Source organism: Procambarus clarkii, chromosome 22 (assembly GCF_040958095.1).
Source record: "Procambarus clarkii isolate CNS0578487 chromosome 22, FALCON_Pclarkii_2.0, whole genome shotgun sequence".
Taxonomy (NCBI): domain Eukaryota; kingdom Metazoa; phylum Arthropoda; class Malacostraca; order Decapoda; family Cambaridae; genus Procambarus; species Procambarus clarkii.
The window spans coordinates 24,224,420-24,240,965 of record NC_091171.1 but is presented as its reverse complement, the minus strand read 5'-3'; the positions used below and the strand labels follow the sequence as shown (position 1 = coordinate 24,240,965).

General features: G+C 42.2%; 1 protein-coding gene across 7 annotated transcripts in view; it reads left to right on the top strand.

Annotated features, from left to right (window-relative positions):
* Cad88C (cadherin 88C) overlaps positions 1-16,546 on the top strand; it is a 243,228-nt gene that overhangs the window by 211,993 nt on the left and 14,689 nt on the right. For 6 of the 7 annotated variants that reach the window (XM_069329540.1, XM_045742227.2, XM_045742219.2 and 3 more), the window contains one exon: positions 5,025-5,223. In XM_069329540.1, the coding sequence (XP_069185641.1) occupies positions 5,025-5,223 (199 nt within the window). The remainder of the gene's footprint in view (positions 1-5,024; positions 5,224-16,546) is intronic. The other variant, XM_045742235.2, reaches the window with a different exon arrangement.

Below are 16,546 nucleotides of genomic sequence, written 5' to 3'. Positions count from 1 at the left end.
ATCATAGTGCAAGATTTATTAATAGTCATATGCCAGCATTTATTAAATTTGTCAAATAAAACCCTGCCATAATTTGTTATATCTGGAGCCAACCTCAAAATTTATTGATAAGCAATGCAGTACAGTGGTACCTCCGTTTTCAAATTTAATCCCTTCCCAGAGACAGTTCGAAAACAGAAAATTAAAAAAACAAAAACAATTTCCCATAAGAAATAATGTAAATTTAATTAATCCATTCCACACCTCCAAAAATATTAACTTAAAAATACATTTTATATGTACAGTACTACTACTTATAATTTGTACTACAGTATGTACAAGTATATTTTATCTTTATTGAGGACTCTTGTTGGCATATGGAAGACAGTGAGGAAGGGGGAGGAGGAGAGGTGTTAGTGTTTGGAAGGGGAGTCCCCCATCCATTATAACAGCAGTGATTACATTTCTTGGGTACTCTCTTTCTTACATTTTGCAGACATACCATTAGGACCTGGTTGTGGCTCACGGCTTGCTTGTCCTACTAAGAATCTGTCTATAGACACTTTTTTTTCCTTATGTTTTAACACTTTGGACATGGTTCATACAGTCAGGCAGGTGCAACATTCAGCATAGTGCTGCAGGAAATTATAAAGAATCCCTGCTAGGTTTTAAAATGCTGAGGAAGTCATTTAAAAATAATCATTCCAGCTTGGAATTGTTAAAAAAGTCTTTTTCTGACAAGAAAACCCTTCCAAGCTCTTACTTATAATTACAGATGGCCATCAATCAAGGGCTCTCACTAAGTACAGGCTTGGGCTATCTGATTCAATGTACCATGTATGAGAAGAGAGGAATGGAGAGTTGTCAAATAATATGGTTCTGGAAAGAGCTTTTTAAAGAATGCGAAGCCTTAGTTTTGTGCTTTCATATTTGGTTGTTTCCTTGGAACCTGAAAAACCAATGTAAACACAAAAACTGGGTTTTTACCTGTGCTGCAAAACAATGATTGTAGAAGCCTTTTATGAGAAGTAGACAGTTTGACCAAGAGCTTTGAGAGGCCAGCAGATACTGCCACAACCACACACAAGATGGATGTGCTGAAGTGTCATCCAGACTACTGTACCACAAATTCCTATACCACGATATTTGGTGTCATATGTGAGGAGGCCACCAGTCCTGACTGACATGGTGAGAGTTAGAGACATGTCTTAGCCGAGGTCCCTCCCATCCTTGTACAGCTCGAGAAATATAGTAGTAGTTTACCAGGGAGGTTGTCCTGGTATCAAAGTCAGAACCTGAGAAGGCATTAACAGGGACTGTCACCAGTTGACCTAAAAGCCGAAATGAGCCAACTGGGAAAAAACCAATATCTTGGCTAGTATAAGTGCTTGTGCAAGGACAGTGAGAGCTAACATAAAGGGGTAGCTGAATGTGAGAACTCAGAATGCTGTTGGGTCTGTGGATGTAATTATTAGTTATCAAATTAAAATTATCTGATTGCATTACTTTTGGTGTTTTTACATAGTTACAATTACATTTGTAAATTAAACTCTTAATAACATAAATTTGTTTGCTTATTTTAGACACAATTGCCCAAAATTGATATTCTCTGGGTTCCCCTCCTCAGCTTACATCACAACACTTAGAGGTCACTGATCACAGTTGAAAGGACAAAATAGATTGCAAAGATGCTTGTCTGAGTGACAGCGTCTTGTGTGCCAAGATTGTCACCAGAATTCTGGCATAACTGTAATGTCCTAAATGTGCCAACGACATTAGCTGATGGGGAGCTTTTGATGTGGAACCCAGAAAGGGCTTTTTATTTTTGAATCAAAATATTTGATTCTTTTTCATATTGTCCTTTAAAATCTGTTTTGATTGCACACTACATGCATAGGTGATGAGAACAGCTATTAGGAATTCTTTCTAATCTCCCACTGCCCATTTGTCCCTTCTGAATGAGTAATCAGTACAGGATATTGACCTCCAAGAGATGACTCATTAATTTTATGTATCAACTTGTTCCACTTTCCATTATGTCATTTAATAGTGTTTTATGGAATCTTAATTTACAGTTTAAATTTATGCTCTTTTTGTCTTCTTGACATTGTAAAAACAAAGTTTTACTAGTGTTCCTATTATAAAAAGCCCTTAATTTGGTTAAGCTATCTTCAAAAGGAGGTGCTTTTAGTATGGTGCTAGTTATTTTGCCTTGTATTTAACTCTAATTAGGAAAGTTATTTCTTTGTATAAACATAGTGCTCTGCATGTACAAAGTAGTGTTTTTGTTTTAATTTAATACATTTGTCTTTACTCAAAAAATCTCTTCATTGTTTTTAACATTTGCATATATCTGTCAATGTACAAATTGTCAGTGTCCTGTTGATACTTATAATTTGAACATTATTAATGACTGAACAGTCTTGGCAGATAAATTGTGAATGATATCTCTCACTGTTTATATTGTTTCTCTCCACTTTAATTACATGCTGCTGTTTGCGCCCGCGTGCACACACACCTCACACAACCTATATATTATGTGAGAAATTTTTAAAGAATTCTGATAAGGAAAGAGATCTAGGGGTGGTTCTAGATAAAAAAAACTATCACCTGAGGACCACATAAAGAATATTGTGCGAGGAGCCTATGCCACGCTTTCTAACTTTAGAATTGCTTTTAAATACAAGGATGGCGATATACTAAAGAAATTGTTCACGACTTTTGTTAGGCCAAAGCTAGAATATGCAGTGGTTGTGTGGTGCCCATATCTTAAGAAGCACATCAACAAACTGGAAAAGGTGCAAAGACATGCTACTAAGTGGCTCCCAGAACTGAAGGGCAAGAGCTACGAGGAGAAGTTGGAGGCATTAAATAGGCCAAAACTAGAAGATAGACAAAAAAGAGGTGATATGATCTACATACAAAATAGTAACAGGAATGATAAAATTGATAGGGAAGATTTCCTGAGACCTGGAACTTCAAGAACAAGAGGTCATAAATTTAAACTAAGTAAACACAGATGCCAAAGAAATATAAGAAAATTCACTTTTGCAAACAGAGTGGTAGATAGTTAGAACAGGTTAGGTGAGGTGGTGGTGGAGGCCAAGACCGTCAGTAGTTTCAAAGTGTTATATGACAAAGAGTACTGGGGAGACGGGACACCACGAGCATAGCTCTCATCCTGTAACTACACTTAGATAAAAAATTACACACACAGAGTTGGGACCAGATCTATTTCTGATACAGTATACATAAACAACATTTCTACAGAAGTAGAGTCCTATATGTTGCTTTTTGTGGATGATTCTAAATTAATGAGAAGAGTGACAAATGAGGATTGTAGGATCATCGAAGAGGACTTGAACAGGTTAGAGATGGTCAGAGAAATGGCTACTGGAGTTCAACACAAGTAAATGTAAAGTTATAGAAATGGGATTAGGTGACAGGAGAATAAAGTGACAGTACACAATGAAGGGAAACTACCTACCTATGATGATTCGAGAAAGAGACCTGACAGTGGACGTAACACCTGATCAAACTTCTGAGGCACACACAAATAGGATAACGACACATCGTACTCTACACTCGCAAAAGTTAGAACATCATTCAGAAACCTAAGTAAGGAGGCATTTAGGGCACTTTATACTTTCTATGTGAAACCAGTCTCAGAGTATCCCACCTTAAGGAAACATAAGGAAACTGGAAAAAGTTCAGAAGTTTGCAACAAGGCTCGTCCCAGAATTGCAAGGGGATAGGGATTGAAGGAACTGAACCTGATGACACTAGAAAAAAGAAAGGAATGGGGAGACATGATATAAACATATAAAATATTTAGAGGGATTTACAGTGGAAATAGACAAAATGTTTACACTAAATACTAACAGAACAAGGGGACATGGGTGGAAGCTGGAAACTCAGATGAGAGAAGATAGGAAGTTTTCTTTTAGCATGAGAGTAGTGGGAAAAATGGAAGGAACTTAAGGAGCAGGTTGTGAAAGCCAACTCTATTCATAATTTTAAAACTAGATATGATAGGGACATGGCGAAAGGTGGGATCCAAGAGCCAATGCTCGATCCTGCAGGCACAAATAAATGAGTACACAAAAAGGTGCAAAGGCATGCTACAAAATGGCTTCTGGATCTGAAAAACAAGAGTTATGAGGAGAGACTAGAAGCGTTAAACATGCCAAAAGACAGAAGAAAAAGAGGTGATATGATCACCACTTACAAAATACTAAAAGGAATCAACCAAATTGACTAAGAGGAATTCCTGAAACCAGCAAATTCAAGAACAAGAGGACACAGTTTCAAGCAAAGAAATCAAAGGTGTCAAATAAATATTAGAAAGTTTTTTTTTTTTTTTGCAAACAGTGATAGATGGTTGGAATAAGTTAAATAAGGTGGTAGTGGAGGCCAAAACTGTCAGTAGTTTTTAAGCGTTATACGACAAAGAGTACAGTACTTGGAAGACAAGACACCATGACTGTAGCTCTCATCCTGTAACTACACTTAGGTAATTACACACACACATATCTCTTGAGGTCCTTTATCACTTTAACCACAATAAACAAATACAATTAACATGGCAAAATCCATTTGTTGTACTTTTCCATTAATATTCATGTTATTTTTTATTTGATTAAATATTCATTTGATTCATTTCTCAACTTAAAGCTTGCCCTTGAGGTTCTTTTGCTAAACCATGGTAAACATCCTACCAGCACTTGGTTTATTCAAGAATTGCATACAAGTCCCAATACTGCATTTTACTTTAGGTTTTTTTGTTTCTTGTATTTGCCTTTTTCCAATTACATTTTCTTCTTATAAATAATTGTTTATACAATTCTTTCTCTCTTCTATATATTAATGCAGTACTAGCAAGTAGCTGTAGCTTCACCTTTTACTTTTTAAAGCTTTAAAGGGTAAGGTTTTCTTGGCCTAATATTAGAGGGGATTAGTTGTATTGGTAGATACAATTGCTAGAGGCTTTGGTGGCTGTTAACGCAAGCCAAATCTTTACTAACATCTTCGCTGGTGTTGCCTAGGAATTAAATGTGTTGGACACTCAGCGTGCAGAGTTGATTACTGCTGGAACAGCGGAGGAAGACCTTCTGTTTCTGTGGCTGGTTGGTGTGATCGTATTCCTGACTCTCCTGCTTGTCCTCACCGTGGCATTATGCTTGTCACAGAGAGCACGCTACTCCAGGCAGCTCAAAGCTGCCACTGCCACTGCATTTGGTGAACGTAAGTAGAAAATTACTCATGTTAATACATGCATGTACATGTTCACATATATACACATACACAAAGGTGGTGGTGGAGGCCAAAACCGTTAGTAGTTTCAAAACGTTATATGACAGAGTGCTGGGAAAACGGAACACCACGAGCGTAGCTCTCATCCAGTATCTTAACTATGTAATTACACATGCACTCACTCACTGTCTCTCACTCTGTCTCTCTCTCACTGTCTCTCTCTCGCTCTGTCTCTCTCTCTCGCTCTCTGTCTCTCTCTCTCTCGCTCTCTGTCTCTCTCTCTCGCTCTCTGTCTCTCTCGCTCTGTCTCTCTCTCTCGCTCTGTCTTTCTCTCTCGCTCTGTCTCTCTCTCTCTCTGTCTCTCTCTCTCTCTCTCTCGCTCTCTTGGCGCAAAAGCTGCACCAAGCCCCTTTTCGCTTGGGGCTTGGCACAGCTTTTGTTCTGCATGCTAGAATGGTGGGAGGTTACATTAGTGTTGCAGATATTCTTGGGGGCTCGCTTGAGTTTCTCGTTGAGTGCCTCTTTGCTTCTGTGCTTCCTTGTAATTACCTAAGTGTAATTACCTAAGTGTAGTTACAGGATGAGAGCTACGCTCGTGGTGTCCCGTCTTCCCAGCACTCTTTGTCATATAACGCTTTGAAACTACTGACGGTCTTGGCCTCCACCACCTTCTCACTTAACTTGTTCCAACCGTCTACCACTCTATTTGCGAAGGTGAATTTTCTTATATTTCTTCGGCATCTGTGTTTAGCTAGTTTAAATCTATGACCTCTTGTTCTTAAAGTTCCAGGTCTCAGGAAGTCTTCCCTGTCGATTTTGTCAATTCCTGTTACTATTTTGTATGTAGTGATCATATCACCTCTTTTTCTTCTGTCTTCTAGTTTTGGCATATTTAATGCTTCTAACCTCTCCTCGTAGCTCTTGCCCTTCAGTTCTGGGAGCCACTTAGTAGCATGTCTTTGCACCTTTTCCAGTTTGTTGATGTGCTTCTTAAGATATGGGCACCACACAACAGCTGCATATTCTAGCTTTGGCCTAACAAAAGTCATGAACAATTTCTTTAGTATATCGCCATCCATGTATTTAAATGCAATTCTGAAGTTAGAAAGCATAGCATAGGCTCCTTGCACAATATTCTTTATGTGGTCCTCAGGTGATAGTTTTCTATCTAGAACCACTCCTAGATCTCTTTCTTTATCAGAATTCTTTAAAGATTTCTCACATAATATATAGGTTGTGTGGGGTCTATGTTCTCCTATTCCACATTCCATAACATGACATTTATTAACATTAAATTCCATTTGCCAAGTGGTGCTCCATATACTTATTTTGTCCAGGTCTTTTTGAAGGGCATGACAGTCATCTAAATTTCTTATCCTTCCTATTATCTTAGCATCATCAGCAAACATGTTCATATAATTCTGTATACCAACTGGTAGATCATTTATGTACACAATAAACATCACTGGTGCAAGAACTGAACCCTGTGGTACTCCACTTGTGACATTTCTCCATTCTGATACATTGCCTCTGATTACTGCCCTCATTTTTCTATCAGTCAGAAAATTTTTCATCCATGATAGAAGCTTACCTGTCACCCCTCCAATATTTTCCAGTTTCCAGAACAACCTCTTATGTGGAACTCTGTCGAAAGCCTTTTTTAGGTCCAGATAGATGCAGTCAACCCAACCATCTCTTTCCTGTAATATCTCTGTGGCTCGATCATAGAAACTGAGTAAATTCGATACACAGGATCTTCCAGATCGAAAACCATACTGTCTGTCTGATATTATATCATTTCTCTCTAGGTGTTCTACCCATTTAGTTTTGATTAGTTTTTCCAATACTTTCACTATTACACTTGTTAATGATACAGGTCTATAATTGAGGGGGTCTTCCCTGCTGCCACTTTTGTAGATTGGAACTATGTTAGCCTGTTTCCACCCGTCTGCTACGATTCCTGTACACAGGGATGCCTGAAAGATCAGGTGAAGTGGAATGCTGAGCTCAGATGCACATTCTCTCAGAACCCATGGTGAAACGCCATCTGGGCCAGCTGCTTTGTTCTTACCGAGCTCCTTGAGCATTTTTTCCACTTCGTCTCTAGACACCTCTATGTGTTCTATGTTGTTCTCTGGAATTCTTATTGTATCTGGTTCCCTAAAGATTTCATTTTGTACAAACACACTTTGGAACTTTTCGTTTAGTGTTTCACACATTTCCTTTTCATCTTCCGTGAATCTATTTCCCATTTTCAACCTCTGAATATTATCCTTTACCTGCAATTTGTTATTTATGAATTTATAGAATAGACCTGGTTCTGTTTTACATTTGTCCGCAATCCCTTTTTCAAAATTTCTTTCTGCCTCTCTCCTCACTGCCGTGTAGTTGTTTCTCGCATCTTTGTATCGCTGGTATGTTTGGGGGTTCGGCCTCTTCCTGTATTGATTCCATTTTTGTGTCTTTCGGTCTCTAGCCCTCTCGCAATTTCTATTGAACCAATCCTGTTTCCTAGTTCTGCATCTCTGTTTTGGTATAAATTTTTTTGTGCCTTTATCATATATTTCACAAAACTTGCCATACATCTCATTCACTTCCTTGCCTAGCATCAAGTCTGTCCAATTATACTCACTAAAAAAATTTCTAAGGTCACCATAATGTCCTCTCCTGAAGTCTGGTTTTTCAACTTGTGACGTTGGTCTGGTGCATTTGCATGCTCAGGTCCACTCTTTCGGCTGTCTTGGTGGCCTACGACCTTCGGACTCGTAGGAATCGATTCTTTGGGCTTCTGGAGCTGTCTTCGTATTGGTTTTCAGAAGATTTGGGGTCGCTGGGTGGGAAGCCCTTGGCTGGGGTCTTTGTCTCGGCTGCTTCAGCATCATCTGCCTTCCTGTAGCTGTTTGCGCCGATCCTCAGGGAGGCAGTTTCCATGTTTTCACCTCCCATCTCATGTGTCAGCAGGCTGTGCTGGCTCGCTCTTTGGATTCTGCTTGGGCCCTGGTTCTTCAGTCAGCTTTACATTTTGTCTCTTTGTCCCTACGGACAATGTCTCTCAGTTTTTGTCGGCGGCCTCTGCTTGTTACTGTCTCACTTCAGATTTTTGTGTCCAGGGGGGGTCGTTCCCACCCCTCCTGAAGGTGTCGGGGCCAGAGTTTGGGCTTCTTTGGGTCGGGGTAGACCTGTGGTTCCAGCAGCCGAGTTGGAAGTGTTCCTGGTGCTGTCTTCTTCGTCTGGTCAGCGTGGTGCTCACTTTGCTCGGAAGCCTGGCTCTCGGAGTTCGCATCAGCCTTTTTGCGAGTTTTAACAGGACAATGTGGGGGAGGCTGGCTTTTTTTACCCTGGGTGTGGTTGTTCCAAGGTAACATCTGAACTAGTTGATCCAGGGTTTACCTCTGAACCGGTTGCCTCCTTGCCCTTCCTTTTGTATGACCACATTGTCCCACATCCGGCGTCCTTCAGCTGGGCATATGGATGATTTCCCTTGACCTTAGGGATGTGTTTGGCATGTCCCTAGTCATTGTTGGTTCAGGGATTGGTATGGTTTTTTGGTGGGGCAACAAGCTTACCACTTCAGTTGTCCTCCTTTTGGGCTGAATCTGGTGCCTCATGTTTTTACATGCTTGATTTGGGTCATGGTGGCCCTTCTTCATCTGCTAGGTCTTCGAGTACATCGATGACTGGTTGGTGTGGGCTCCCCGCCGGTCTGCTTGTCTGCTAGCCAGGGATCTGGTTAGCTTTTTCCAGCTTGCTGGGTTCAAGTTCCTGGTGACCTGGTGGAAGTCCCAGTTGGTTTCGTCTCGGGTTCAGACTTGGCTGAACCTTTTGTGGGATTCTCGGACTGCATTTCTTTTCTCCCTCCCGCGGCCTTGCTCCGGCTGCAGTCTCACTGTTGGCTGTTGTTGAGGGGGGGATCCAGGTTTACCCAGTGGCCTTGTGCCGGTTGCTGCATCACCGGCTTCCTCTTGAAGTTCAGGTTTCGGTGCCATGGTTCCTTCCTCCTCCCTTACTCGATGTTCCTCGACACCTCATCTGTCGGTTGAAGCTTTGTGACAGCAATCACCAGTCTGGCCAGGGCGCTGGTGGCCTTCCATGCATCAAGCTCTCAGCATGGTGTGGGAGTTTGCGGTGATGTGACAAGTGCTGTGGAGGATTCGGATTCCTCTGGGCTCAGTGATCCGACTCCATTCAGACTGCTTCCCGGTGGTTCCTTGTCTCAACCAGGGAGGGGGGGGCTATTTCATCCGTGGCTCTTTGGAGCTGGTCACTTCTGGTAGCTCTTCTGCTGCGTTCTCGGGGTTTAGCTCTCGGTGCTGTTCACATTCAGGGCGTGTCCAGTGTTCTGGCAGATGATCTGTCTCACTTCATTCCTTTTTCCTTGGAGTGGATGGTCGCCGCCGATTCCTTCATGGTTTTGCTGGATATACGAGCTCCCAGAGGTGGATCTCTTCGCTTCAGCGTCTTCCTGAATATATTGCACCGTTCCTCGACTGTCAGGTCATTGTCAGACAGAAAACAAGTGTTGAAATGAAACACCAACTTCTAGGTGAGCCCTGGAGGCTCCCTGACACCCTCCCTCCCTCCCTCCAGTTGGCAGCTTTCATCATTCAGAGAAATGGCTGGCAGGTGACCTGGCTTACCCAGGCCAGCTCCCCCTTTCCCCATAAGGATGGGGTGGCACTAATGAGCGGGGGTTGGTTAGATGGATTTTTGTTTTCTTTTTGGAGGAGTTCTTTTGCTCTTTAGAGGACGTAGGTCGTAATTTTCAATCAGAGTTAGTCTGTTTTGATTTGCCTACCTTTCTGGGTGCCTTTCCTGGTTGATGGCAAGATGGCATACTTTAAATGTAAAGTGTTTATGGGCCATTGCTCCTTGTGCCACTCTGAGAAGGGGGGGGGGGCAGGTTCTGTCTCATGGTCCCCAGTAATAATAATAATAATAATATTTTATTTAGGAAAAATACATACATAGATGCAGAGTTACAAACATTCTGATTGATTTATAGATAAAGCTAGTACATACAATACCTAAAGCCACTAGTACACATAGCATTTTGGGCAAGGTGAGGTGGGAAAAAACACTTAGATTGAAACTTAATAGTAATTGAGCTTAAAGTATAAATTGCATTGAAAGAAAAAAAATAAAAGATAAAATAGGGGGGAATATGGTAGAAAATAGCCAATATACAAGTTGGTCAACAAACAGCATTGTTTAAAAATAGTAAGACATGGGTTGACATTTAGGGGTAAGGTATACAAAGCATACAAAGAACTCTGCGACTGACACTCAAGTAGTATGGCACTTGATCAGTGGGATAACTTCAGGAAGCCTCCGGGGCTCATCCAGAAACTACCGTTTCATTACATTCAGTGATAGTTTTTTCCTTACTTCTTACCTTTCCTTTACACTCCTAACTTCCTTATATTTACCTGATTTTCTTATCCTTCCCCTTTACCTGATTTTCTTATCCTTCCCCTTTACCTGATTTACTTATCCTTCCCCTTTACCTGATTTACTTGTTCTTTCCCTTTTCTTACATTTTTCTATTTATAAACCTCATAAATTTTAAATTTTATTTTGAACCTAATAAATTTGAATAAAGATAAAATACTGCATATGGATTGTATTTTCAGATATTCATTTACTTAAGTATACTGTTCAGGAGTTTTCTGGAGCGAGCCCCTTGTGGCTCCATGAAGCTATCTTCCTGAGATTGCTTCATCCTCCAAGGTCACATCACTCGTGGATAGTTCTGTTTGGCCTACCACGGGACTAGAGCAAGAACTTGGCATCCCTCACAGAGGCAGAGAGAGCAAGTGACAATCTGCCTCCTCACTAGAAAAACCTCCAGAAACTCAGCACAGCTTTACAGACAACTGGAGGGTTCATAGAAAATGACTCAAAAACTACTGAACAACTAATACAAACGAGTCACGTGGAACAAGGGATTCACTCAGATGAGTTCAAAAGTCATTAGTATTGATTATCACCACCAGGCAGTCTGGCCGAGACTCCAAACTGGCTCCCCAAGCCATTTCTGTTCCTGATACCAGTGTCCTCTCACCTGCTAGCAGTCTTTTCATCATGCTATCTCGCGGGCAAGCCCCAGAGCTTCAAGCTAAGTGCCGGCCATCCTTGGACTTGGTTATCCTATGGGGGAGGGGGGCATTTGCTTCAGTATATTGTTTCCTGTATTAATGTAGGCTTCACATGTGGATTTTGGTTCTGGATTGTGTGGGCTTGGCTCGTTGGATGTTTTGGGCTGCATGTACTCTGGGTACTCTTTTCTGTGTAACCAATAAGATTACCCTTGATTAGCCAGAGTTTCCCTTATCAAATGTGTTCAGGAGTTCACCCCTGTGAGGCCTGTCCACCAGAGCCAACCCTGGTGAACAGGCCCCAGCACAACCCAGGAATGCCCGGGTTTGTGTTGTGGTGCACTGACTTGTTTACACAGCACACAGCGGTCGCCTCTTGTAGACTGGTGGTGTAGGCTGCTGTTAGTATGTTTATCTGGTGAGCAGCACCAGTGCCAGGGATACCTGCTTGGTTTCATTCCTTTAGGCTCCTGGGAATCTCCAGGAATTGAAGGGTGTTTGTTGCCTTTGCTACCTGACAATGATCGTTCTTTCTATCCCCACCATGCTGCCTGTTGGATTGATGTTTAAGACCTGGAGTCCTGTGAGGTGTGTTCTCACTAGATCACTGGAGGCTTTCCAAACAACTGCTGCTTTACTGGCTTAGTTTTCTTGTGAAGCACTCGTGGGCATATTGATTAGGTGGAAGCCCCGAAGTTGGCCCCTGTGGTGTTTAGGGGTCTTCCTTTCCCATGATTCCTGCTCCGAAGTGTGTGAGGGTTTCAAAGTCGGGTCAGGGTACAGCTTGGGATGTAGCTCGACCTTCTCCAAGGGGCATCACTTCCATGTCAGAGGTGGAGGTAGTCAAGTTGAGCCTTCTAGTTCCACTCTGGCTTCTTGGTGCTCACTTTCACAACTGCCCCTTGCCCTGAGCCTTCTTCCTGGGGCCTCAGTGGCAGGTTTCTGGGGTTGTGGGGGAGCATGAGGAATGCCCCTTGGGTAGATTTCAGCCCTTCCTGGTTCCCTCACAGAGGGTCTTTAATTGCAGGGGATCATTTTTCTTATCATCTTCTATGTATGAATTGGATTGTTCAGCTGCTCCCCCTTGAATATTTGTGAGAGTGATCGGGAGTCAGGTCACCAGTTTCTTGGAGAGCAATGACATTCACAACCCAGGCCAACGTGAATTTAGAGCGAGAAGATCGTGCCTCTTACAGCTACTTGACCACTACAACAAAATCACTGAGGCATTAGAAAATAAACAGAATGCAGACGTGGTATACACAGACTTTGCAAAGGCATTCGATAAATGCGACCATGGAGTGATAGCACACAAAATGAGGTCAATGGAAATAACCGGTAAAGTATGATGCTGGATGCTCGGTTTTCTATCGAACAGAACACAGAGTAACAGTCAACCATATAAAATCAAGTTCAAGTGCAGTTAAAAGCCCTGTACCTCAGGGTACAGTCCTTGCACCACTGCTTTTTCTTATTCTCATATCATTTAAAGACAAAAATACAAAAGTCACAGCTTCATATCATCCTTTGCAGATGACAAAAAAATCAGAATGAAAGTTACCTCTGCTGAAGACATTAATAAACTTCAAGCAGATATTAATAAAGTTTTTGAATGGTCAACAGAAAATAACATGATGTTTAACATTGATAAATTCCAGGTACTCAGGTACAGTAAAATGAGGACCTTAAACATAATACAGGATACAAAACGCAATCAAATCTGCCCATAGTAGGAAAGCAGCATGTAAAGGATTTGGGAATACAGTAATGACGTCTGACGACCTAATGTTTAGGGAGCATAACCAAGCAAATATTGCATCAGCCAGAAAAAATGATAGGATCGATTATGAGAACGTTCAACTCCAGGGATTCCATCACAATGGTTGTACTATTTAAATAACTTGTACTGTCCCATCTTGAGTACTGTTCAGTACTCGCTTTCCCCTTCAGAGCAGGAGAGATTGCTGAAATAGAGGAAATACAGAGAACATATACGACATACATAGACACGATAAAGCACAAAAATTATTGAGATCATCTCAAAGCTCTCCAAATGTACTCGCTAGAAAGGAGACGAGAGAGATATCAAATAATATATACGTGGAAAATACTGGAGGACCAAGTCCCAAATCTACACAATAAAATAACAATATGCTGGAGTGAACGATATGGAAGAAAATGTAGAATAAGAGCCAGTGAAGAGCAGGGGGGCCCTAGGCACAATCAAAGAATACTGTATAAACATCAGAGGTTCATGGTTGTTCAACATCCTCCCAGCGAGTATACAAAATATTGCCAGAACAACCGTGGACATCTTCAAGAGAAAGCTAGATGATTTTATTCAAGAAGTGCCGGGCTGTGGTGGATATGTGGGCCTGCACGCCACTCCAAGCAACTGGTGGACCAAGCTCCCACAAGTCAAGCTGCCTTGGGCCGGGCTTGAGGAGTAGAAGAACTCCCAGAACCCCATCAAGCAGATATCAAGCAAGCAGGATTTATTTCTGTGTTTTGCTAGGCAATGTAGATTCATTGTTTTTCTGGAGGTTTCTGCCCTCTCGTGCTGCACCTTCTGTGATTCACATGGATTTGCTTTGGTATCCCCTATGGAGTTCAGACCATTTTAGAGAAAATCCATAGGGGCCATGATGAGGATTCGAATCTATGCACTGTGTGTTCCCAGGCACATGCTCCAGTCAACTAGGTCACGACATGGTAAAAAGGATTGCAACTTGGGGTACTACTGCACCCACAAGGATTCCTGAGGCTTCCACTAAAACCGAACCAAAGTTTCACACAATATCCCCCATGCACTCTGGCTCTGTCATCTAGGAATGTTCTACCTCTGATGCTCCTCTTTCTGCGCACATATCATTAGTTTCCAAACCACTTACTCATATGCTTGAAAAACTTACAAAATTCTCTAGCTAATCATTCAGTACAATCTTAGGTCACAACACCAGTGGGCTGTGACACAATTTTCTCACTCTAAATCCATGTTAACCTGGATTGTAAAGTTCATTGTTTTTCATAAAACTGGAGAGTTGATTCCTAATTACTCTTTCAAAGCTTTTATTATGTGTGGTGTTAGTACAGACAGGCTGTCTGACTTTTGGCTCGAATCCACAGTGTGAACCTTAAATTACAATTCTTTCTGTTGGTTTCGGTCTCCCCAAAGTGGACATTTTTGCATTGGTATTGAACCAACACCTTCCCTCTTGGAAGGCTCCATTCCCCAATTGTAAGGCTTGCACTGGGGATGCCTTTTGACTAGACTGGTTGAGGTGAAGTATATTTTATGTATACTACCTACTGACTCCTTGGTAGCCAGCCCAGCCTTGGTTTCCGGTGTTTCTATCCCAGATTCCAAACCCAGGCATTTTTCTGCAGCTCGGCCTCTTGCAGCAGATCAGCCCAGCAGTGTACTTTGTTGATTCGAACTTATCTTTTGCTCTAACACATCTGGAGTTTCTGACTCGCGTCTATCACTATTTGTATGTATTCACCTAGTTGTGCTTGCGGGGGGTTGAGCCCTGCTCTTTCGACCTGCCTCTCGACTGTCAATTAACTGTTACTAACTACTATTTCCCCCCCCCACACACACACCCACACACACACACCCAGGAAGCAGCCCGTGACAGCTGACTAATTCCCAGGTACCTATTTACTGCTAGGTAATGGGGAGCATTAGGGTGAAAGAAACTCTGTCCGTCGTTTCTTGCCGGCGCTGGGAATCGAACCCGGGCCACAGAATCACGTGTCAAGCGTGCTATCCACACAGCCACTGGCACCCTAACCACCCATGTGGGTGGGTGGCTGTTTTGTTGGTGTCCCACCTGCATCTTTGTGGTGACAGTTTGAGGTAGCTTGGCACTCTTTTCACCACTACAGGTATTTGTCTCTTCTTTCTGTTATTTGTCTCTTATATTTCTGATCGTCTCTCTCTCTTTTATTTGTCTCTTGTATTTCTGATTGTCTTCAGTTTCAGTTCACTCTTTTGTCTTGGTTTCATGATCTGCATCGTATGCCAAATACTGTCACCACTTATCATTCGAGTTTAGTGGAGCTGCTGTTACTCACTTTTGGTGTCGACACCTCCGTTGTGCCATTCTGCAAGGTGTCTCGTGCATTCTTCCACCTCTGGCCAGCTCATGCTCCTGAGCTGTTCTGGTCCCTTGACCATGTTTTGGCTTTTCTTTCCTAGCCTCTGTTTATGGTTTCCCCTTCAGCTCGTGATGTTTTTCTCAAGGCAGTTTTCTTTTTGCCTCTCACATCCAGCTGTCAGGTTGGGGAGCTTCGGGCTCTTCTCTGGAGGTGGGAGTTTTGTTCTTTTGGCCCTGGCAGGCATTTTGTTTGCAGCCATCACTTTTTCTGGCAAAGAATGAGTCAACAGGCTTCTGGAAGGGTCCTGTGGTGATGCTTAGTTGATTCAGCGAGGAGTGCATCATTTGTTGTCTCGTGGTGGCTCTTCACTGTTACGGCATGCCAAAGGGTCTGTCTCAGTGGACACCTTGCTGATTGATCCAGTTTCCTTGGTTCCTTGTTCTAAAGCTCATGATTTTCAGGTGTCTTCAGGGAGCTATATGGAGCACCCTCTTGAAACCCAGCATTTAATGTAATGAAACTGCAGTTTCTGGAGGAGCCCCGGTGGTTCCCTGCCTCCTCCCGCCCTTCAGATTCATTGTGGATTTTTCCATCAGGCTCGGGAAGTATGCTGGGAGCCAGTGGTCAGGCTGCCTGGTGGTAGTAATCGATGCTAACGAATTTAGAGCTCATTGAGGTGAATTCCTTGTTCTATGTGATTCGTTTGTGGAATTTGTTTGGCGATTTTCAAGACTTCATTTTCTGTGAACCTTCTAATTGTCTGTAAAGCTGCAATGACTTTCTGGGAGCTTTTTCTGGTGAGATGGCATATTGTCACCTGGTCCCTGTGCCTCTTATGAGGGGACCAGGTTCTAGGTTTGGTCTCTGGTAAGCCAAAAGAAGCTATCCATGACTGATGTGACCATTCAACATGAAGCAATGTTAAGAAGATAGTTTAATTGAGCCATGGGGGCACCTCCAGAAATTAGTGTTTCATTATCTTCAACACTGGGAAAATTTATAGAATTGATTTTTATACGTAAAATTAAGTGATACATTTATTTAAAACATTAGAATTAAGGTTTTTCTTACTGATGAGAAGCAGGGTGGAATTTGATGTGTTCCTTCATTTATCCCAG